At 42.6% G+C, this 25648-nt stretch overlaps 1 protein-coding gene across 1 annotated transcript in view; it reads right to left on the minus strand.

The window, feature by feature from the left end:
• The window catches only part of DCHS2 (dachsous cadherin-related 2), a 290076-nt gene extending 266259 nt beyond the window's left edge, over positions 1-23817 (minus strand). Inside the window, exon 1 of the mRNA XM_060147145.1 lies at positions 21781-23817. Within this exon, the coding sequence (XP_060003128.1) occupies positions 21781-23817 (2037 nt within the window). The remainder of the gene's footprint in view (positions 1-21780) is intronic.
• Between the last annotated feature and the right edge of the window lie 1831 nt (positions 23818-25648).

Here is a 25648-nt window from a genome sequence, read left to right on the forward strand (position 1 = left end):
AGTGTCCCCAAGTCCATTCTCTATGTCCACGTTTTTATTCCTGTCTTGCACATGGAGTTGATTTCTATTTTTACTTTTTCATGAAGGATTATCATTTGTTCAATTAAGATTCTAGAATTATAAATACATAAAATTATTTATTGAGCATGAGTGAAACTAAAACATACTTAAATAATTTTAAACTGTTAACTTTCATTACTAGTAATATTAATTAATCTATGAAATTCTGAATCAGTAAACATTTGTAGCTGTACACATTAGTTTCCCCATTCAACAATAATCTAATATATTATAAATAAAGTAAAATTCTACAGGCTCTGTATTCAAAGGGCTCTTACTACTAAGTCTTAATCATCTGAATCTCGTTGAAATTGATAGAAATTTGAGTTTAAGGAAAAAGTAAGAGTTTTGCTTCTGGTACGGCTGAGTACACTCTCACAAAAAACCTACCCTCCTTCATGTAACAACTATAAATTTTGAATAAAATAGGAAAAAAAATCTGAAGCCTCTTGGGACTGAATAAAAACAGTAAGATTTTCACAAGGGGTCAAAAAATTGAAGAATGGACTGACGTGGAGGGGGTTTTCCATTTTTTAAGTTTAATTTATTCTATATTTTTAGCCTATTACCTAAACACAGGTGTCAGTCAAGGCATCATTCAGGGAGGCTAAAGCCCCATTAGGAGCACACAGTCTTCCTGGATTGAAGAAACTTAGGACAGAGGTCAGGGCAACCACAGTCATTACAAAGTGGAAGAAAAATCCCAGATAGGAGAAAGCCTCTGAGCAAGCCCCAAATTCTGTGTAAACTCTGCCCAAATCTCTGATTGACCCATGAACTATACATGTATGGGCATATTGCAAAAACCCAGTTAAGAAAACTGAACTGAAATGAACTGAGATTTGCACTGGTGCCCCCAAAATCAGATTCTTCAGTTTGAGTCCCACCAAGTTAATTGCCTGCTAAAACAAAAATATCAACACTATTCAGAAGAGCACAACAGAATCCAGAGTCTCCACACCATAATGTACACAATGTCCAGAATATAATGCAAAATTATTCAACATATGAGTAACTAGGAAGATATGATCTATTTTCAAGAGAAAAAAAAAAAAGAGACCAACTCCAGGATGATCTGGATGTTGAAATTCACAAAGACTTTATAACTATATGAGGAAAAGGAAGACACTCTTGTAATGAATGAAAAGATAGGGGATTTCAGCAGAGAAACAGAAACTATAAAATAAAACAAAATGGAAATTCTACAATGAAAAATACAATACCCGAAATTTAAAAAAAACTGTTGGATGTGTTTAACAGCAGAACAGAGATGAGGAATAAAACGGTGAACTTGAAAATAAAGCAATAGAAACCATCTGGTCTGAAGAACAAGAAGAAAATTATTGAAAAGAAAAATAAACAGAGCCTTAGGACCTCAGATCAAAAGTTCTAATATATGTGTATTTGAAAACTCAGGAAAAGAGAAAATAAAGAATGAGGTAGAAAAAAGTATATTTAAAAATAAAGAAAAAGCAGCTTCTAGAAAGATCTCTCTTTAAATATGGAAGAAGCTTAACTTTATCCTTTTAAAAAAATGGAAAAGTTATCTTCACAAATGACAGACAAAAGTGGTAACTGTACTTCATATGTTAAAGTGCATTTAGAGATATAGTAGCAAAATAGCCTTAAAATGTTATGAATTTAGATAAGAGCACAATTGTACTTCTCAGTGTACATGGCAAAACTGAATATTACCATGTTCCAAAAAAACTGTCTTTCTTTTAAAATATACTAATATTCAAAACTCAAAAGATGAACTTATTAAATTCATTTTGTGATATTACAAATATGTTATAATATACATAGAACTTAAATTTTTAATTCAAGTAAGCAAATTACCTAGAGTACATTAATTAGTTTGAAAGTATCAAACTTAATTAATAAACTGCCCTTCCTGTCACCTCTCTTCTTTGTGCTGGACACTGACAGACAATGGACGTGGAACAGACATAAGCATAACGATTAGATTCTACACAAGAAAAATACCACATAAAAGTTTTTGTAAGATGAGTCCAGGAAATAAAGTATCTGCCAGCACTGAAATATTGTGCTCTTGTTTATGCATAATGTAACAGAACAGCCTTTGTATTATTTTTAACAGTTCAGTACTTAAAATAATCCATACTTCAAAGGAAAGTAAACAGTGCATAAGCTTACATGGCTCTTTACCTCATGACTGGGTTCTTTTGTAATCGACATTCTTAAAAACTAGACAAGTCAATCTCTATGTAAACAATAACTTCCTCTGTGTTTCCAAATGTAGAAATCAAGAGAAGTATACAACATGAGAAGTGTCTAACTACACAACTGTTGAAAATCAAATAGTATATAAGTCCATTTATGGTGAGCCTAGAAATAATATTTAATCTCTTGAAAATATATCCATAACACTGGCTATTTCTACACAGTTAATTTAAATGAAGAACAAAAGAACATTCAGAATACTCTGAACAAAAGAGATAGAGGACAATCTCTTGTTCTGAACAGAATTTCTGAATTAACTGTCAGTAATCAAATGTAGATGAGATGAGAAATTGCCTCAGGTTCTGTTCTGTTCTTTCCCCTTTGCTATCCTTGTGAACACACACTGCACTACAAGTCTTCCTTGCTTTTTGCCACAACACATTCCTTAAAAGCATCAAGTGGGTAGTATTTCTTGTCTGAAGATTTAGTATGAAGTAAACCAACAATATTATCCGAAAAATTCAATAATTAAAAATTATTACCATCCTTTAGAATAGAAAACATAGGTTAAATTTCTGTGAGTGAGCATAAACAAATAACTTACTGATTATATGAAAGATCTCAATATATAGAGTGTACACACAACACACAAAAATACAACTGAAAAAAAGTTTTACCTTAATATTCCAATTATAATAATACTGCACTGCACCATTTTATATGAAGGACTTGAGCATCTGAGGATTTTTGTATCTGCGGGTGGTCCTAGAACAAATACTCCACAAATACCAAGGGATGACTGAATTTAAACTCTAAATTTCCTATTTTGATATGCAAAAGAACTTCTAAGGAATGATTTGTTTTGCTCAGCTTTCTTAAAGGAGATATCCAAATAAATTTTAATTGATGTCTTTTTTTTTCTGTCATCGTATCTGTTTTCTGTAATTATTCTGAATAAATAAAATTATTCAAAACCACTCAATGCCTAACAATAAATGTTTGTTAAAGAGTACTGTGAATTATATTATTCCTCTTGACTTAAATTAAAGGAAAATTCAAAGCATCTTTTTTTTTCCCTTTGCCCAACTTCCACTACTGCATGAGAATGAGATGTTCTCAGGATAATCAATAAGAAAATGAAGACACAAGTCAGCCACATCCTAGGATGTCAGTGTTTTCCTCTTTCACTAGGATAACTTACATCTCAAGAGACAAGTACAATAAGACAAAGCCTGCTGGTGTCTCTTTTTAGGAAACACCCTTGACCTTGGAAGGCCAGAAACATGCCCAGGGTCATGGGAGCCACAGGCCTGGCAAGTATGATCAGAAATGAACTGTGGAAGAATGTCAGAGATCAGGCTACTCTAATCTTTACTTTCAACCAAGAAGATCAAGGTATCCTCAAGGCCCAGATGGCTCCCATGGCTGTCCGTGGTGAGAAGCAGATTAATGTGGGACTGAAGGTCTACAAAGTACCTAAGACAGTGAGCTTTCCTAGAGCGCCATTTGAGGTACAGGATCATATTTCTATCCATTTAACATGACTTAGTCACTGAGGTTTTTAAAACAAGAAACTGACACTTCTTTCTTTCACTCTCCCTTGGCTCCTCAGTTTAATCAAAACTCAAGTGAAGATACACATAATAATAAACTTTCCTGGGAGTTTACATGCGGCGGGCATCGCTCTCTGCCCTGGTTGGTATCTTCTCATTGAATCTCCACAATATCTCCACGAGGTCGATCCTATTATCATTCCCATTTTATGGATGAGAAAATTGAGGCTTACAAAGATTTGGGAACTTGCTCAAGCCCAAGTTACTAAATGACAGAGCTGAAATGTAAACCCTCTTCCATCTGGCCCGATAAGACAAGCTTTCATCCACTAGATCACTCATCCTCTGCCCAAATCAAGGACACCTGGAAATCATGAGCACCGATAAACCACTTCCATCTTCTCTATTAAAGAGCTTCCATACACTTCATCAGTGGGCAATCTGAGATCTGCATTTTTATGGGAAAATGGTAAACCCTGAAATGAAGTTAACAGCATGGGCTTTTTAAAAGGAAATTCAAAACGTAATTGCTAAGAAAGAAAGACACAGTGTCCCACTGCATACATAGGGCAGGGCTAGTATGCCCAAAGGTCATAGAGTCAAAAGGTAAAAGTTGCAAGATTAAACAATAATCAAGATTAAGACATTTTTGTCTGTTCAATACAATACCCTACGTTAACTGATTCAACACTTTCTTTTCATATGAAAGATGGTAGTTAATGGCTTCCATCAGCTACAGGATATAATATTAAGAAATGGGAAATAATAAATCCTTCATGTCCTTTCTTATCCTTTAGCAGCTACATTTTATTCACAACTTTTTGATAGTAATAGATGCTGAAGGAAGCCACTTTTGCTAAAGAGGTCCTTAATCCATCATCGAGGGATACCAGACTCTGAACAAGACAACAGCAGATTTCCAGAACGTTTCTTCAGGTGGGAAAGGGCTCTTAACAGATGCCCAGGGCTGGGTAGACATGGGCGAACAGGTAGCAGCCTCAGTCATTACAGGGCACTGAGGAAGGAAGTTGAGCAAACAGGGGCAAGATGCCCACAGACTTGACTTGTAAATACTGCAAGCAATGGGAGAGGCATATTACATGCTAAAGAGAAAAGTATAGAGGCAGGGGTAAAAGACAGAAGAGAAAGGGGGTAATTGAGAAGCTGTGTCAGAAAAGATGGGAGAGGTAAAATACAGAACCTGAATGAATAAGTTTGATTTGGACAGGACAGAGGAGAATCACTTAATCCTTGGGGACTGGATGGCACAGATACAGAAAAGTCTGACGGTGGGAGGCAAGATTTTGCCTCTGGACTCTACTGAGTAGAAGGCAGAGTAAAGGGATCAAAACATGATGCTTAAAGAGAGTAAAGTGGTGGGAGAGATGCTAAGGTGAATACCACAAAATTGCCCGACAGTGTTGAGGGCCCAGCTGATACCATATACTTAGAGCCAATCCCCATTTGGAATTCCTCCAGCTGTGCCCTACAGTCCAAGTCTTGGGGGGCGGAGGGGCATGTAAGCTAGATTGTTCCGCCATCAGTAATACGTGTACAGGTGTGGAAGAGCAAGGGTTAATTTTGTGCACCCAGGAGTCCCAGCTGGGCAGCAAAGGAACTAAAGCAAGGAGAGGACAGGTTTATAAGGAAGAAAAGGAGCCTAGAAAAACATCTAGTTTCAAAAAGTAAATGTAAATCAAATTAAAGACTGAGAAACCTAAAAGCCTAGGAAGCTCTAATCAGAGACTAGTTTATGGGACATAAGCTGAGATTTAAAAGGTGGAGCAGTTCCAAATAAGAGCTGTGGGACAGGGTTCCTGGAATAGAAGTAATAATAAAAGAAATGGACAAATTCTTGGAATGGTACAACTTCCCAAGACTGAACGAGGAAGAATTAGAAAATATAAACAGAACAATCACAAGTAATGAAATTGAAACTAATTAAAAATCTTCCAACAAACAAAAGGCCAGGACCAGACGGCTTCACAGGTGAATTCTATCAAACATTTAGAGAAGAGTTAACTCCCATCCTTCTCAAACTCTTCCAAAAAATTGCAGAGGGAGGAACACTCCCAAACTCATTCTACGAGGCCACCATCACCCTGATACCAAAACCAGACAAAGATATCACAAAAAAAGAAAATTACAAACCAATATTACTGATGAACACAGACGCAAAAATCCTCAACAAAATACTAGCAAACAGATACCAACAACCCATTAAAAAGATCATATACCATGATCAAGTGGGATTTATCCCAAGGATGCAAGGATTCTTCAATATATGCAAATCAATCAACGTGATACACCATATTAACAAACTAAAGAATAAAAACCATACGATCATCTCAATAGATGCAAAAAAAGCTTTTGCCAAAATTCAAAGGCCATAAACGACAAACCCACAGCAAACATTATTCTCAATGGTGAAAAACTGAAAGCATTTCCTCTAAGATCAGGAACAGGACAAGGATGTCCATTCTCACCACTATTACTCAACATAGTATTGGAAGTCCTAGCCACAGCAATAAGAGAAGAAAAAGAAATAAAAGGAATACAAATTGGAAAGGAAGAAGTAAAACTGTCACTCTTTGCAGATGACATGATACTATACATAGAAAATCCTAAAGATGTCACCAGAAAACTACTAGAACTAATCAATGAATTTGGTAAGATTGCAAGATACGAAATTAATGCACAGAAATCTCTTGCACTCCTATACAATAACAATGAAAGATCAGAAAGAGAAATTAAGGAAACAATCCCATTTATCATCACAATAAAAAGAATAAAATACCTAGGAATAAACCTACCTAAGGAGGCAAAAGACCTGTACTCAGAAAACAGTGATGAAAGAAATCAAAGATGACACAAACAGATGGAGAGATAAACCATGCTCCTGGATTGGAAGAATCAATATTGTGAACACGACTATACCACCCAAAGCAATCTACAGTTCAGTGCAATCTCTATCAAATACCAATGGTATTTTTCACAGAATTAGAACAAAAAATTTTTATGGTTTGTATGGAAACAAAAATGACCCCAAATAGCCAAAGCAATCTTGAGAAGGAAAAACGGAGCTGAGGGAATCGGGCTCCCCAACTTCAGACTATATTACAAAGCTACAGTAATCAACACAGTATGGTACTGGCACAAAAGTAGAAATATAGCTCAATAGGACAGGACAGAAAGCCCAGAGATAAACCCACTTGCATATGGTCACCTAGTCTATGACAAAGGAGGCAAGAATATACAGTGGAGAAAAGACAGCCTCTTCAATAAATGGTGTTGGGAAAACTGGACAACTACATGTTAAAGAATGAAATTAGAACACTCCCTAACACCATACACAAAAATAAACTCAAAATGGATTAAAGACCTAAATTAAAGACCAGACACTATGAAACTCTTAGAGGAAAACATAGGAAAAACACTCTAACATAAATCACAGCAAGATCTTTTATGACCCACCTCCTAGAGTAATGAAAATAAAAATAAGCAAATGGGACCTGATTAAACTTAAAAGCTTTTGCACAGCAAAGGAAACCATAAACAAGACGGAAAAGACAAGCCACAGAATGGGAGAAAATATTTGCAAACAAAGCAACTGACAAAGGATTAATCTCCAAAATATACAAACAGTTCATGCAGCTCAATATCAAAAAAACAAACAACCCAATCCAAAAATGGGCAGAAGACCTAAACAGGCATTTCACCAAAGAAGACATATAGATGGCCAAAAGGCCCATGAAAAGATGGTCAACATCACTAATTATTAGAGAAATCCAAATCAAACCTACAATAAGGTATCACCTCACACTGGTCAGAAGGGCCATCATCAAAAAATCTACAAACAATAAATGCTGGAGAGGGTGTGGAGAAAAGGGAACCCTCTTGCACTGTTGGTGGGAATGTGAATTGATACAGCCACTGTGGAAAACAGAGGTTCCTTAGAAAACTTAAAATAGAGCTACCATATGACTCAGCAATCCCACTACTGGGCATATACCCTGAGAAAACCATAATTCAAAAAGAGTCATGTACTACAATGTTCACTGCAGCACTATTTACAATAGCCAGGTCATGGAAACAACTTAAATATCCATCAACAGATGAATGGATAAAGAAGATGTGGTACATATATACAATGCAACGTTACTCAGCCTTAAAAAGAAATGAAATTGGGTCATTTGTAGAGATGCAGATGGACCTAGAGTCTGTCATACAGAGTGAAGTAGGTCAGAAAGAGAAAAACAAATATCATATATTAACGCATATATGTGGAATCTAAAAACATGGTACAGATGAACCTATCTGCAGGGAAGGAATAGAAACGCAGACATAGAGAATGGACGTGTGGACACAGGGGAAGAAGGGGAGGGTGGGATGAATTTGGAGATTAGGTTTGACATAAATATACTACCGTGTGTAAAATAGCTAGCTAGTGGGAACCTGCTCTACAGCATAGGGAGCTCAGCTCTGTGCTCTGTGATAACCTAGGTGGGTGGGATTGGGGTGGAGGGAGGTCCGAGAGAGGGGATATATGTATACATATAGCCGATTCACTTCATTGTATCACAGAAACTAACACAACATTGTAAAGCAATTATACTCCAATAAAAAATAAAAAATATTTTGAAAAGACATAAAACCAGGGCTTCCCTGGTGGCGCAGTGGTTGAGAGTCTGCCTGCCCATGCAAAGGACACGGGTTCGTGCCCCAGTCTGGGAAGATCCCACATGCTGCGGAGCAGCTGGGCCCGTGAGCCATGGCCGCTGAGCCTGCGCGTCCGGAGCCTGTGCTCCGCAACGGGAGAGGCCACAACAGTGAGAGGCCTGCGTACCGCAAAAACAAAAACAAAAACAAAAACAAAAGACATAAAACCATGCCAATTGGGAAAATGTAAAACCAGTGTGCCTGAATAGCAAGAGCTACGGAGACAAAACTGGCTAAAAGGCTGTCAATACCCTCAAAGCATATGGCGGGCTGACTAGGTCTGTAGGAAATAAGGGGAAGTGGGAAGAGAGAAGAGCAGAGCCAGATAATGTGTGCCTTACTGCCTGGGAGTGTGGAGAGGGATGCTGAATATTTCAGAAGTGGTTCAAAGGAGCTTAGAAAATGGGGCAGGATGCCAACCATCTCTCTAGAGTCTCCGCCAGTCCATGGGGTTCCAGAAAATAAGCAAACAGCACTATGATCACAGATACCTAACCTCCAACACCATACGAGTGGCATGACCCTTGTCCCACCAGCATCCTTAGCCATTGACTCTTCTCTCATTATCCTCATTTCACTTCCACAGCTTTAATTATCACCTCCAAATGAATGACTTCCAAGTTTCCATCTTCAACCTTCCGCTCTTTCCTCTACTGTAGCTCTGAATATCTAAAAAGCTTTCAAGATATCTTTTCCCAGACTACTGGCCATTAATTCATTCCCAACATATCAAACACTCAACTAAGCAAGCATCTTTTCCCCAAAACTCTCACCACCAGCTTTTCCTATTCCTCCCACTAACCCAGACTGAAAATGTGGGATCATCTTTTACTTCTCCCCTCATCCCTTATTCAAGTTGTAGCATTTCCTTTATAATGCGTCTAAGGTCAGCCTTTCTACTACACTTCACTACCATTTCCCTAGTTCAGGCCCTCGTAACTGAATATGTATTATTACAAGAGTCTCAGGAGTCTCCTACCTAGTTTCGCTGCTTTCTTCCTCCCACTGATTCAAGACAAATCTTCCTAAAACCTTACTTTACACAGGTTGATCTCTATTTAAAAACTCCCCACCTCTCTCTGTTGCCTCCATAGCAAAGGGCAAACACTGCGAGTCCTTCATGGGCTGTCTCCTGTGCCTTCAAAACTCCACCCACTACTTCACTACAGGACCAGACACACCATGATTATTCTAGTTCATACTATCGCCACATGGATTATGTATCCTAGAGTTTTAATTAAAATTTTTATTCGTTGCCATATTCATTTGATCTATCTGCACCACAAACAACACATTCTTTTTAAGTGAAGATTTTAATTCAGTAAAACTTTAAGCAATAACCTGGCATTTGTAAAAATGACTTAGCATTGTTTCCCTAATGGACTATGAAAATATAAATTATTTCTAAGGTTGCTCACTTTTACTTTATAATTTAGAAGACAAAGGGCTCATTAATAGAAGTCTGGTGTTTAGTTGTAAATAAAATTAATATATCGTCAGATTTGAATTCTCAGAGGAAGGAAATCTTACTGATCACAACTTTCAGAAGGCCATCCTAAATGATTCTCTTTTAGAGGTGATCACGCCTAGGAATGCATTACACATTTTTATGCAAAAAAAAAAAATTTTTGCAGCTATCCTGGAATGTATCCATGACAAGCTGTAAATAAAAACCTACATATCACAACACAGGACTCCCTGGAAGGTCCATATCTAGTGAAACCTCCATCCTGATCCACCACATAAACGCTCCCACCTCCAAGTTCCCTTAATTCTTACTACACCAACTACTTTCTACCACATAGTGTAGATTACCTTAAATCCTTATGATAACATGCTCTCAAAATGAATTATAGTGTGTGATGGTCAACATGACTGGGCCTCATGATGTCCAGATATCTGGTTAAACATTATTTCTAGGTATGTCTGTGGGGGTGTTTCTGGCTGAGATTAACATTTGAATTGCTGGACTGAGAAAAGTAGAATGTCCTCCCCAATGTGTGTGCATATCATCCAATCCACTGAAGGCCTCAACAGAACAAAAAAGAGGAGAAAGGATGAATTTGCTCTTTCTGTCTGACTGCTGAGCTGGGACATCAGTCTTCTCCTGTCCTCTGACTGGGACTTACACCATCAGTTCTGGCTCTCAAGCCTTCAGACTTGGACCGAATTATACCACCAGCTTTCTTGAGTCTCCAGCTTGCAGCCAGCAGATCATGGGATTTCTTGGCCTCTATAATCCCATGAATCAATTCTTCATTTTATATTTCCTATTGGTTCTATTTTTTTGGAGAACCCTAACTAATATACAACATTTTATGAGTGAGGAGCTAGGGCCAGGAAAGTTAACAGGGATAGTAAATGGTGAAGTCAGAACTGAAACCAGAGTTTTGTACTCAAACTCCAGTGCTGTCTTTTTTCAGGCTGTCTTAATAAAAGACTCCATAGAGTAATAACTGATACACAGAACAAAAGACACTAAGATAGGAAGAGGACCAAGGTGGCTAGGATGACCCTGAGCTAATCTCTTCCCACAGACACATCAAATCTATGCCTACATACAGAGCAGCTCCTCCTGAAGAAGACCTGAGGGCTGACTGAACAGCTTCTCTACATAGAAGGACCACATAGAAATGGGTAGGAGAGACAGAGACACAGTATCCATGGGAACTCCACCCATGAGGCAGCAACCTAAGATAGGAAGGGATATTACTGAGGGGTCCAAGCACTGATTCACCCACCCTGGGACATAGTGAAAAAACAGCTGTTTAAAGGGCACATATACTATACAGCAAAGAAATTCATTTACTAACTTTAGAACTCCTGCCAAACAGGTGGAGAACTGCTGGAGCCCTCTGCAAGATCAGGGGTGCTGGTAGAGCATTGTTTTAGTCCACCAAGGACTTCCCCAGACCCACGCCTGCTCCTGCTCCAGCCGTCCTGCTAAGGTGGCCCTGGTGTTGTGCATTCCAAGGACTGCCCCTGACCTGCGAGCAGTCCACACAGGGGCATTCCCACAGAAGACCACTCCTTCAAGACTGGGAGGGAGAGCTGTTTTCTCTACTTTGTAGAAACAAACACCAAAAGTCAAGCAAAATGAGGATACAGAAGAATGTGTTCCAAACAAAAGAACAAAATAAAACCTTAGGGAAAAAAAAAAAAAAACCTAATGAAACAGTGATAAATAATTTACCTGATAAAGAGTTCAAAGAAATGATCATAAGGATGCTCACTGAATTTGGGAGGAAAATGGAGGAATTCAATGAGAATTTCAACAAAGATTAAGGAAATATAAGAAAAACCAATCAGAGAAGAAGACCACAATTAACAGCAGATTAGATGACACAGAAGAATGGATAAGCGATCTGGAATAAAGAATAGTGGAAATCACCCAATCAAAACAGCAAAAGGAAGAAAGAATTTTTTTTAATGATGATAATTTAAGGGACCTCAGGGACAACATCAAGTATACTAACATTCACATTATAGATATCCCAGAAGGAGAAGAAAGAGAGAAAGTGACAGAAAACTTATTTGAAGAAACAATGACTGAAAACTTCCCTAACTTGGGGAAGGAAACAGACATCCAGGTACAGGAAGCACAGAGTCCCAAAGAAGATGAACCTAAAGAGATCCACACCAAGACATAATTAAAGTGGCAAAAGTTAAAGTAAAAGTGAGAATCTTAAAGACAGCAAGAGAAAAACAACTAATCACATACAAGGGAAACCTTGTAAGACTATCAGCTGATTTTTCAGCAGAAACTTTACAGGCCAGAATGGAGTGGCAGGATATATTTAAAGTGCTAAAAGAGAAAAAAACTTACAATTTAGAATATGCTATCTGTCAAGGTTTTCATTCAGAATTGAAAGAGGGATTACAAAGTCTCCCAAAAGGCAAAAATTAAAGGAGTTCATCACCACTAAACTGCCTTACAAGAAATGCTAAAGAGTCTTCTTTAAGGCCACAACTAGAAATGACAAAACATACATATATAAAAAAAAATCTCACTGGTAAAGGCAAGTATAGTAATTGCAGTGGATGAGGCACTTAAGTGCTAGTATGAAGGTTAAAAGACAAAAATAGTACAAATCAACTATAACTACAATAAGTAGTTAAGGGATACACAAAATTTAAAAGATATAAGATATGACATCAAAATCATCCAATGTGGTGGTGTAGGCAGTAAAAATGTAGGCCATGTACAACGAGCCCACAGCTAACACCACACTCAATGGTAAACATCTGAAAGCTTCTCCTCTAAGACCAGAACTGAGACAAGGATGCCCACTCTTGCCACTTCATTCCACACAGTACTGGAAGTCTTAGCCACAGCAATGCGGTAAGAAAGAGAAATAAAAGGCATCCAAATTGGAAAGGAAGAAGTAAAACTGTCACTATTTGCAGATGACATGATACAATAAATAGAAAACCCAAAAGGCTCCACCAAAAAACTATTAGAACTAAAAATGAGTTCAGTAAAGATGCAGGATATAGAATAGAAATCTGTTGCATTTCTGCCCACTAATAATGAAAGAGAAAGAGAAAGAGAACTATCAGAAAGATAAATTAAGAAAACAACCCCATTAACAATTGCATCAAAAAGAATAAAATACCTAAGAATAAATTTAACCAAGGAGGTGAAAAACCTGCATTCTGGAAACTATAAGACACTGATGAAAGAAACTGAAGATGACACAAACATATGGAAAGATATACCATGCTCATGGATTGGAAAGATCAGTATCATTAAAATATACATACTACCCAAAATAATCTGCAAATTCAATGCAATTCCTATCAAAATATCAATGGCATTTTTCACAGAACAAGAACAAATAATCCTAAAATTTGTATGGAACCACAAAAGGCCCCAAATACACAAAGCAATCTTGAGAAAGAAGAACAAAGCTGGAGGTGTCACACTCCCAGACTTGAAACTATACTACAGAGCTACAGTAATCAAAACACTATGGCACTGATACCAAAACAAACACAGAGAACAATGGAACAGAATAGAGAGCCCAGAAATAAACCCATGCTCATATGGTCAAGGGGGTAAGAATACAATGGGGAAAAGATAGTCTCTTCAATAATTGAACAGTGTTGGGAAAACTGGACAGCCACATGTAAAATAATGGAACTGGACCACTTTCTTACACCGTATACAAAAATTAACTCAAAATGGTTTTAAAGACTTAAATGTAAGACTTGAAACCATAAAAATCCTAGAAGAAAACATAGGTAGTAACTTCTTTGACATCAGTCTTAGAGATATTTTTTGGCATATGTCTCCTCCAGAAAGGGCAACAAAAGCAAAAATAAACAAAAGGGACTACATCAAACTAAAAAGCTTTTGCACAGTGAAAGAAACCACTGACAAAACTAAAAGGTGATCTATTGAATAGGATATCTGCAAACAATGTATCTGATAAGGGGTTGATATCCAAAATATGTAAAGAACTCATACAGCTCAATAGCTAAAAAATAACCCAGTCAAATATGGGAAGAGGACCTGAATAGATATTTTTCCAAAGAAGACATACAGGTGGCCAACAGGCACACAAAAAGGTGCTCAACATCACTAATAATCAGGAAAATACAAATTAAAATCACAGTGCGATCACCTCATACCTGTCAGAATGGCTATTTCAAAAAGACAAGATGTGGAGAAAAGGGAACCCTTGTGCACTGTTGATGGGACTGTAAACTGGTATAGCTACTACAGAAAACAGTATGGAGGCCCCTCAGAAAACTAAAAATAGAGCTACCATATGACCCAGCAATTCCACTTCTGGGTATTTACCCAAAGAAAATGAAAACACTAATTCGAAAAGATACATGTACTTCTATGTTCATTGCAGCACTATTTACAATAGCCAAGAAATGGAAACAAACTAGGTGTCCATCAACAGATGAATGGGTAAAAAAGACGGGATATATATACACACATATATACACATATATACAATGGAATATTACTCTGCCATATAAAAGAATGAAATCTGTGGCAACATGGACAGAGGCAGAGGGTATTATGGTAAGTGAAATAAGTAAGAAAAAGAAAGACAAATACCATGTGATTTCACTTGTATGTGTAATCTGAAAAACAAAGCAAACAAAAAAACAAAACAGAAACTGACACAGGTACAGAGAACAAACTGGTGGTTGCCAGAGGGGAGTGGGGTAGGGGGACTGGTGAAAGACGTGAAGGGAGTAAGAGGTACAAGCTTCCACTTATAAAATAAATAAGTCTTGGGGATGTAATGTGCAGGAAATATAGTTGATAATTGCAACAACTTTGTATGGTGATGGATGGTAACTGGACGTATTGTGGTGATCATTTCATAATGTATAAGAGTATTGAATCACTATGTTGAATACCTCAAACTATATCATATTGTATGTTAATTATAACTCAATAAAAAAAAAATACTAAGTTACTCTGTAGACCAGAATCATGCCCTGCACAGATGAAAGGGATCCCACTGAATCTAAGTGTGATGCTTAGCACACTTGGGGTGAAACCCTGAGGACTCATGACCCATCACACCAAGGCCTTTGCCACAACTTACATCACACTGCCTCCCCTCTATGACTTTCACAGTGTTTTTTTCTGTGGCAGCGTAGGGGGTGGGGTAGGGGTGGAGGATAACTATTGAGAGGTCATTTGAACCTTGCTTGAAGACACATGGGATTCCATAAACCCATAAGGAGATGTTACAAGCTTCCAACGTAAGCAGAATAGGTTTCTCCCTTCATTGCCAGACACATACATCTAACTAAAAACTGAATACACAATTTAAATTTTTTCTGCTTTTTGTGCAAGAGAATTTTTTTTTTAAGATTTATTTATTATTTATTTTTGGCTACGTCAGGTCTTAGTTGTGGCATGAGGGATCTTTCATTGCAGCGTGCGGGCTTCTCTCTAGTTGTGGCGCACAGGTTCCTGAGCGCATGGGCTCTGTAGTTGTGGCGCGTGGGTTCCAGAGCACGTGGGCTCTGTAGTTTGCAGCACACAGGCTCTAGATGAGGCACACAACCTCAGTAGCTGTGGCGCGTGGGCTTAGTTGCCCCGTGGCATGTGGGATCTTAGTTCCCTGACCAGGCATCAAACATGCGTCCCCTGCACTGTAAAGCGGATTCTTTACCACTGGACCACCAGGGAAGTCCCAAGAATTTTATTTGAAATGTCATTTTTACTTAGTCCTCAGCATTCACTATGTCAGGCAAAATAGTCTGCATCATTTCTAGAAGTCTTATTTACTAGCATTTAATAATAAATAGCATGCATTCAGAACTGACTATGAGTCAAGCATTGCTTTGAGCCTACATGTACTAATTCATCACACACAAAAAAACTTTATATCAAGCTGATACCATTGTTATCCATATTTTCCAGATGAGGAAACTGAGGCACAGTGCCCAAGATGACCAGTAGTGGAGCTGAGATTGAAACCCAGGCACACTGATCCCATAGTCTGGCTATATTTTAGCTTAATTTTAGTCTTCAAAGCTAAGAACTCTCTACCATGTAATGTCAATCATCTTTAGTTCTAGAACCAAGAACTAGACAAAGTACTTGGAAGTTATACATTGACTGTAGCTAGAAATGCATCCCACACATTCCAGGCTATACCCCTCCTATTACATAGCCAAACAAATTATCTGATCATCTTTCTCAAGCAGGAAAAGGGGAAAGGAAGTAAAGCCAGCTGATTGGCCTTGGGTAGCAGCTGGGTCGGGGACAGGGAGAGGAAGGCTACCAAAAGGAAGTCTGAGAGAATTCTACAGCCAGTCTCAAGTACCTAAAACAGGTCATCAAAGCAAAGCCAGAAGCACATACCAGCACATGCTGGGAACTACAAAAAGCAGGAGTCGGATAATCAGGGAAGATGACAGTTGGCAGGTAATCTAGACTCATCCTGCAGACAGATGCAAATGACCACTGTGGAAACCTCACATGCTTTCAGTGTGTGTGTACAGACAGGCCAGGTCCATTCAAAAGAGCCAGAATGAGACAATCATATATGGTCATACAATTCGATGACCATCAAAGCTGGCACACACTAGGTGAGTACATAAGCTTGTATGTAAGGTAAGCAGTAAGAGTATGTCTGTAATAAGATAAGGGATAAACAATGCAATTCAGACCATAAAATTCCAAAAGATCAATGATAAAATATAGGGAGGAAAGAAACTTTACAATAAATTTAATATACATACAAATGAAATGTAAAAAAAATAAAATAGAAAGTAAAAACCTTTACTAGCTCTACCACTGGCTAGTAAATTTTTTTTTCATTATGCTCTTCAATACAATTTAACAAAAGTGTTGATCTTCCAGTATATGAGATCGAGAACACCAGGAACTACAGGGACTCAAATACCATTAAATTGTAACAGCACAAGGCAATCACAATCCATCGTCTTACTAATACAAGTAAACAGCTGTAACACCATAAAGAACATTAAGAAAAGAGCTAGACAGAACAAGGGAACATTTAGTGGGAGGAGGTGGCATTTGAGATATGCCCAAAATCTCTCTGGTGTCAAGAACAGGCAACAGAAGACGAGGAACAATGTGGACAGAACGAGGGTGGCAACAATGGGTATAAATGAAGGGACAAATGAAGGCCTTGGCAACTAGTGTGGTCCAATCTGGGGAGGAATCAAAGATGATATGAAGGTGTTAGGAAACATCTTCCTTAATCCAAGGTTGGCACTAGGACAGCCTCTTGAAAGAAGGCCTCACACTGTTCCTAAGGACCGCTTACCTCGGCATCCCTTGCCATCATCACCACCCAGACTTCAGGAGAGGGACTGCCAGCCCTGGACACTTTGACGAAAGCTACTTAATAACCCTTCCCTTAAATCATACCACCCCAAGAGGTGTTTTGGGTTTTCCATTTTTACCTCCACAGTACAGTTGAGACAAAGTTCACACATTTAGAAAGACTTTCCTAAAGGATGGGGATTCATAAAAGGAAGTAACCGCAAAAGATGTAATGAATCAGAAACAAGATATAGGTTAGTCCTTCTCAGGCCATGGAGCACCATTGGCATCAGGCCTTCCCATCTCCCACATCTTCCCAGATGGTCGATATTATGTTTAATGCCCAGGCACCCCTCCTAGTCAGGCTCCTCAAAGTCAGACCAGGAGAGCAAACACACGAGCACAGCGGGTACTCTCTCTCACAGCCCGTGTGTGGGATCCCAAGGCCTGCTTTTTACACAATTAATTTATATGAGCCATGACCTTGCTCTGCACCCTTGTCACTCTCAGCAATGAAACACACAACCACTCCAACAAATAGCAAAATCACAGACAGACACACACCAAATGCATAAATACATCTATAGAAGGGATCCATTAACAAAATATAGAAAGTTTCAAAAAGGAGCTGATTAATGAAGGTTGGGGGAAAAAAGAAAAAGAGTAGAAGATAAATGACTTCGATTTAAAACATGTCAGAATTTGAGATGTCAAAAATACTTCCAGGCAGAGATACGTACCAGGTAGAGAAATGTTAATCTGCAGTTAGTAAAGGAGGTCGACCCTGGAGATGTTAAAAAAAAAAAAAAGTCGCAGTTCTGGGAATACATAAGTAGAAAGTATAGAAAAGATCGAAGTGAGAGGAAGACAAAACCTTTGGAAACGCCTCTATCACACTGAGTAGGGGACACAAGGAGGAATTGGCAAGACAGAGACAGAGAGGATGCAGTGAGACAGAAGGCAGTGAAGATGATGCATTCAAGAAAGAGGAAGTGGGCAGCAGCCCAAAATGCTTTAGAGAATGAGTCAGGTTAAACTAAGAAAGCCCAGCGGATCTGAAATAAAAGAACACAGCTGCCTTTGGAGAGGCAGAATTTAGCATAGTGGTGGGGGAGATCAGAACAGGGAGGGAAGGGGTGATCAGCAAGTGGGAGTGGGGCATATGCCTTCACATGGAGGAGGGAAGGAGATGGAACGGAGGACTTGGGACTCTACACTTGTCTGGCACAGGGACCTGGCCTCACTGCTGCCTCCCCAGCACCAGCACGAGTTCCTGGAATGTAATACGTACCCCATAAATACTGTTCATGGAATGTTGTTTATTCAATGAACGTTGTTGTCTGATTAAGCAAATGAATTAGTGAATGAACACAGTACTGATATTTGGGGGAGTACAAGAGAATAATCTTGTTATGGAACGTGTGTAATTCAGGTATGAAGGCTGCAGTTACATTGTTTGAAGATCTGGTCACAAGATAAAGTGGCACAGTGGATAAGAATCCCCCTGCCAATGCAGGGGACACGGATTAGAGCCCCGATCCGGGAAGATCCCACATGCCACGGAGCAACTAAGCCCATGTGCCACAACTACTGAAGTCTGCATGCCACAACTACTGAAGCCCACGCACCTAGAGCCCATGCTCCACAAGAGAAGCCACTGCAAGGAGAAGCCCACACACCACAATGAAGACCCAACGCAGCCAAAAATAAACAAATAAAAATAAATTTATAAAAACAACAACAAGATAAAGGCTGTCAGTGTAGTTCACATGGTTGGATTTAGCGTGGGGCAGAGAGTGGCAGTCTCACCGCCAAGAGAGACTGAGCTTAGTCTCTTTGATAGTAATCTGAAGAAAAAGAGAGCCTTTCAGGCCAGACACTAGAACTCAGAGGCAAACACAGGAGCAACTGCCTTGACCACGAAAACATCAAGAGGTGCTGAAAGGAGTTCCTGAGGGGCAGGCTGTCAAGAAGGGGCTCTCCACCTGGGGGGCAGTGGGGAGCAAGGAACTAAGAAATCCAGACAAGCGCCCACAAGGTTGTGAAAACCCTTTGGGGCTAGAGGTCACCCATCTCAGGCTGCTACCAGTTCTTGTCCTCTGTATTAAATCCCTTTCTTCGGCCCCACATTTAAAGTCTTTGGAAAGTTCCAATTTGGGTCTGAGAACATGGAAGCGTTCAGCCAGCACTGGGGGATGGGAGGATGGCTGCCCTGGGGTGGCAGTAGGAGCATAATAAGAGTGGAATAAGCCCAGGGATTCGTGTTGTGGAGTAACCACCAAGACACCTAGAAGTCTCAGGCTTTGTTTTATTAGGTGACATGGTATTCCTTTACAGGGAATCCAGGAAAGAACTTTTTTTTTTCCCTGTCATTTCTCATTTGGGATTTTTATGGTTCTGACGAAGGAGAATTGAGCAGAGATGAGGTCTAAAGGGAGAAAATGGGTAAAGGGCAACAGAAACGTTCAACTGTAAGAACTGATATAATGTAATTAAACAAAGCCCTGGAAGAAAGAAGAGCCTATGAGATCCAAAGGGAGTGGGCGAGGTTTGTTTTTACAAAGTGGTATAAAGAAAGATTAAGAGTAAAGAGATCGCGAGCAGATGGAAGACACTCTGGGTGAGACTTAGGGGACAGAGTCAGCGAGAGAGCTGATGCAGCACAGAAAGCTCACAAAGCTGCTATGGTGAGGTCGGAGAGCCCAGTGTATAAGAATGTGTCTGCAATCTTGAGTGGCTAGATTGCTGGAATTTCCAGAAATTCTAATCAGCACCCTTTAATACTACCTATAACAATACTTGGCAACCTGAAAGGTTTTTTGCGATTGAAGATGCAGTCTTGCACTTGAGGCAAGTTCAGCTCACCATAATGTATCTGCCACATACCAAGTCATAATAATGGGATAAACTCACACCTCATGGCAGAATAATCTCACAATTTTAGAAACAACTCTAAAAAGACAGGTTCTAATCAAAGGAATCAGAATTAATTTACGCTGCTTATTTTCCTTTAAATAGAGTCCAGTTGTACTGTTTCACACCAAGATCCTTAAGGTCTTCCAGATGGAAGAAATTTTGGAAATTATCTAATCCAACCTCTCATCTATTATGACTTCAGTTTTCAACATCCATGGGAGACACAAAATTGGTGCCCACTGGCAGCATGTGCTCCTCTCCATTTCTCAGCCACCTTTGCAGTACACCTGAGGCCACGTGGCTAAGCTCTGACCAATGGGACATTGGTGGACCTGGTCTAAGTCACTCCCAGCCCTGGCCCTACCTTGGATGGAGAAGCACCAATCAACCTGCATCGTATCAGACTCTGCTTGAGATGTAAATAAACTTCATTATGTTATTCATCGGCATTTGTGGATCTGTTTCAGCAGCAAGCATTAATTGATTTTCAAGCCTTCTTTTAATAACCTAGCAACTCAATGAGTCGTCAGTCATGACAGAGAAAGGAATGGAGATTATTATTACCCACAGAGCAAAAGGATTAAAAAAGAGAGAAGTCAGGTAACTCATTTTTAAAATACAGTGGCATCTTACTTATCTAAAGGTTATTGAGACGTGACTTATCAAGCCTAAAGCCTCACCCTGCCCGCACCACCCCCACACCAGAGAACAAAGAAATAAGCCATAGGGGTCTTAAAACAACCCAGCTTGAGAGCTAAATGGAGTTTTAGAGCTTCACTCACTAGTTAGCCCCTCAGGCTCTATTTATTTATTCAAATTATCTTGGAGTAAATAAACCAGTCTTGGAAATCTAGTTTGTTATCTCACATCAGATAAATACTAGGAAATTGGAAGCCATAAGGAGTACTGCTAGAAGGGTGCACATCACAACATTCTGAGATCTGTCTATAAAGGATATCATCCATTTTATAAAGGATGATTGAGCCCCGCTACTCCTGAATCCAGAAGGCATCACTGGAGGAGGTCAGCCCGCAGCTGTTAAAAATGACTTATGTCCTCCACTACCTCTCGTAAACTTCCAGAGAAGGTAGGACAATGTGTAAGAAGTCTCTGGAAATAGTTACTCAGAACAGTTTCAGTGTTTAAAGGCATACACTTGTTTACTTGAAAAACCAATGTGTGAGGGCCACCTCACTTCCCCAGGTGGCCACATAATGATCCTCAAATATATGCGACATTGCCATTTGCACACTGTTAAAAAGTAAAACCGAGAAAGGGTTGTTCCTCCCAAACCTATCTGGGTGCTCATATACAGACTGAAGGAAATCAGCATTCCATAAGCAAAATCAGGATCCAAATATCATGTGAGGTAGAAACGACCTTAGAGACCATTCAGAAAAGTTAGGTGACCAGAGGGCACCCATTCATCTCCCTGCAGAGGAGGAACCAGAGCCCATGTCCCCTGCCTTCTCAACTTGGGTATAACTATCCACATCACAATTCTCCTTCCTTGTACTTACTCACAACCTCTCCATCCCTTCCCAGGCCTCCCGATAGGCCTGATGCACTCACCTGCAGAAAGCAGTGTCCGACTGGGGCATGCTCCAAAAGGGTGGCGTTGTACACCTGCTTCAGGAAGATGGGCTCGTTGTCATTCACGTCGCCCACAGTGATGCTCACAAGGCAGGTGGCAGAGAGCGGGGGCTCTCCGAGGTCTTGGGCCACCACTCTCAGCTCTACGGCCTCCTGGACTTCTCGGTCCAGACTCCGGGTGGTGCTAATCACACCAATTTCAGGATCGATGCTGAAGGACGGTCCACACTCAGCGGTGGCCCTCAGAGCCTCCGGGTTGCAGCGCGCTGGGAGAGGGACCAGCGCGTAGCGCAGCCGGGCGTGGTCTGTGCCGGGCTCATCCTCATCAGAGGCGCTGACGCACACTACCGCGGTGCCGGGGGCCGCGGCCTCGGACACTGAGGCCCGGTAATGCTCCTGGCTGAAGAGAGGCGGCTGGTCATTGAGGTCAGAGATCCGGAGCAGCAGCGTCTCCTCCGTGCTCAGCGGCGGGGTTCCCGCATCCGTGGCCACCAGTCGCAAATCATACAGGTCTCTGCTCTCCCTGTCTAGGGGCCCTTCGACGCAAAGAAAGAATACCCCTGAGGAGCCTCCGGACCGCAGCGCAAAGGCTCCCTCACCGCCCTCCAAGGCCAGCGAGATGCTCCCGCCCCCGAGGCCCGTACCGAGTTCCCCGACGGCCTCCTCTGCCTTCTCTGGGTCACCGTCCGCGTCGGACACGGAGACCCGAGCCACATAGTCGCCAATTCGAGCACCCTCAGAGACGCGCGCGGCGCCTCCTTCGGTAAGGAAGAGTAGATGAATGGCGGGCCAGTTGTCATTCACGTCCAGCACCGCGATGGACACGCGCACGGTGGCAACCTCGGGCTCGGCACCTCCGTCGCGGGCCTCCACCACCAGCTGGTGCCAGGCCTGAGCCTCGCAGTCCAGCGGCCTCTGCACCCGCACCAACCCGCTCATCTCCTCCACCGCGAAATAGGCCGCGTCGCCCAGTGTCCCGCCACTGCCACCAGTCCCGGGCGCCTGCCGAGAGCGGATTCTGTAGCGCACGTGGCCATAGGGCCCCAGGTCACGGTCGGTGGCGCGCACACGACAGACCTCGGCGCCTGGCAGTGCGTCCTCGCGCACGGTGGCGCGGTACTCGCTCTGCTCAAATACGGGTGGGTTGTCGTTCTCATCCAGCACGCGCAGGTCCACCCGCAGGCTGCCCGTGCGCCGCGGGCGACCGCCGTCCCACGCCTCGATCTGCAGCTCGTGTGCTGCCACCGCCTCTCGGTCCAAGCGCCGCAGCAGCACCAGGTCTAGGGGCTCAAGGGGCGACGAGGACGGCGGCGACTTTGGTGACACCGGAGCCCCGTAGCGCAACTGGAAGAATGGTCCTGCGGGGTCCTCAGAAAGATCGGACGGTTGCACCAGGGTGTAGCCCTGTATGCTGAACAGCCCAGCGTCTGGGTCTTGGGCGCCTGGCAGGCGGAAGGCTGTACCTGGCGGGCTGAGCTCGGAGACGTCGAGTTGCAGGGAGTCGCGGGGAAAGCGGGGCGAGTGGTCGTTCACGTCGTTGACGCGGATCTCCACCTGCACCACCGCGCCCAGCAGCGTGGCGGCCACGAAGCTGTAGTGGTCCCGCCGCTCTCGGTCCAGGCGCCGCGCCGTGCGGATGATGCCTGTGTCCGGATGCACGTGGAAGTCGTCCAGCAACGGGGAGTCATCCGAATCCTCAGACAGAAAGAAGCCGCCCCCCTCCTGCTGCTGCTGCGTGGTCGGCAGCCCCGCGCGGATGTCGCCGACTAAAGTGTCTGGAGGAAGGCCCTCGTCCACGGAAAGGCTGAGGTTGAACACCTGGGCAGACGAGCCCGAGGCCGCCCACAGCCATGCGTGCACGAAGAGCCCGAGCAGGAAGCGCTGCGCCCTGGCGCCGCCGCCGCCGCCCGGCAGCCCGCTGGGTGACCCTCTGCTCCCGGGGAGCAGGAGGCGCTTCCCGGCCGGAGCCCCGAGCTGCTGACGCCCTTCGCCCATCCTCCGCCCAGAAGGGCTCATTTCTCCAGCTCCTTGGGAAGGCTCCCGGGTAACTGCCAGGTTGTGGCGCGATGGCAGAAAAATCCAGGAGCCTCTTCAGTGTCTGAACCAAAGAAGAAAAGACTTTGTTTGGCAAACAAAACCAACAGACACAGGAGTTCCCGAGGTTACATCTGCAACTGGTGAAAACGTCCTCCGCCCGCAGCTCGCGCAGACAGGGAGGGAAGCTCTAGCTGCCTCTGCTGCTGCAGCCACCTCTTCAGCCCCTGGATTTCTTTAAACGAGTCTCATCTCTTTTCCTCTCTCCTTTTATTCTTTTTACATCTGTTCCTTGTTCTTCTCGGCTGGTTGTTTCGCCCTGGTAAAGTCAGGTGCATTATTCTTTTGCCAAATAGAATGAAATTATTTAAAGCGCACACACAAGGAGAGGCTGGGGGTCGGGCCGGGGAAGGGGGTGGAGTAAGGGCGGGAGGCCGGGAGCAAGGGCGCGCGGGGCCGGAGCGGGAGGGAGGGAGGGAGGGAGGAAGAGAGGAGGGAGCCGCGGCTCGGGCTGCGGTGTAGTCAGCGGCTCCGGGGGCGGCCGCACCCGCCGCGTCTCGGGGCGCCGGGGACCGCGAGGCTCCCCTCCGCCCCAGCCCCCTCCGCTCTCCTCCCGCGTCGTGACGCGGCGCACACCCGGGCAAACTCCCACCTGCGAGGCGCCGCTGCAGTGGGGCCCGTTCGTGGCTGGGCTGGGGACGGAGCAGAGGAAGGCAAACAAGAAAGGACCCGGAGATTTGGACTGTGGGGCGGGTGAAGGTCGCGCAGGCGAGGCGTCCGCCGGGGCTGCGCGTGCAAAGTGGTGAGGGGTGGGGGAAGGTGAGGCGGCAGCCTTTCCACGCTCTCCCCCCCTCCATCTCCTCGACGGGCCCTGCAGCCGGCCTGACGCTGGGCTCCGGCTGAGCAGAGAAGGTGGGGGTTATCATCACACTGGGGAGCCAAACTTGTGTTTTCCATGTGGTGAGAGAGACTCGTCCCCAGCGGAAGGACAGATGGAGTCAAAGACCGATGCACAGCTGGGGCCAGGATGACTGCAAAGGCAGGGGGAGGCGGAAATTGGAAAAACCCTCGAGAAACCCCGAGAAATCTGTGACACACATGGTGCAAACCACGCTTTATTATGCCGCGCTACCACTCGGCGATGTGAGAGCGGCTTGTCAGTCCCCTCTGCTACCAGGAATGACGACAATAGATTCGGCTTGCGAACACTTTTTATGCATTCAGCGCCATCACGACACTTCCAGAATGGTTTACGATGCTGATTTATGGGCAGAAAGACGGGGTGGCTGAGGACCATCACCTCCCCGCGCTCCACCATCGCCGCTGAGCAGGGCAGTTTGCTGTCAGAGCAACTATTGATACCACTTTCAAAATAGCTTGTGTCTGAGCACAAGAAGAACGCCAATAAATTCCCATAGTCGGGGGTTTCTCTTCATTTATCTGTCATAATAGGTAAAAACTGATAAATTGCCTCCAATAAGAAATGCCTGAGAAGGGGCTCTCTGCCCTCTTAAGGATGGCTGGCCAAGTTTAGCAAATGGTTTCCGCAATTTTGCTTTTACGCCAGAGGGAAGAATTAATTTCCTTGATACTGTTGCTCCTCTTTCGGGAGGACCGAAAGCCCTGCCTAGCGGTTCCTTACAGCAACAGCAAGATGCCTTTTTAACATATATAACTGCTAACCTACAACCACACCATCATCTCCATGTCTGATAAAATAATAATAAAACAATGTATTTTACAGCAAACACATTGCACGTAAATGGAGACATTACTGAAATAGATTCAGCGTCCCTTCACCAATGAATCTCCT

Source organism: Lagenorhynchus albirostris, chromosome 4 (genome assembly GCF_949774975.1).
Source record: "Lagenorhynchus albirostris chromosome 4, mLagAlb1.1, whole genome shotgun sequence".
NCBI classification, from domain to species: domain Eukaryota; kingdom Metazoa; phylum Chordata; class Mammalia; order Artiodactyla; family Delphinidae; genus Lagenorhynchus; species Lagenorhynchus albirostris.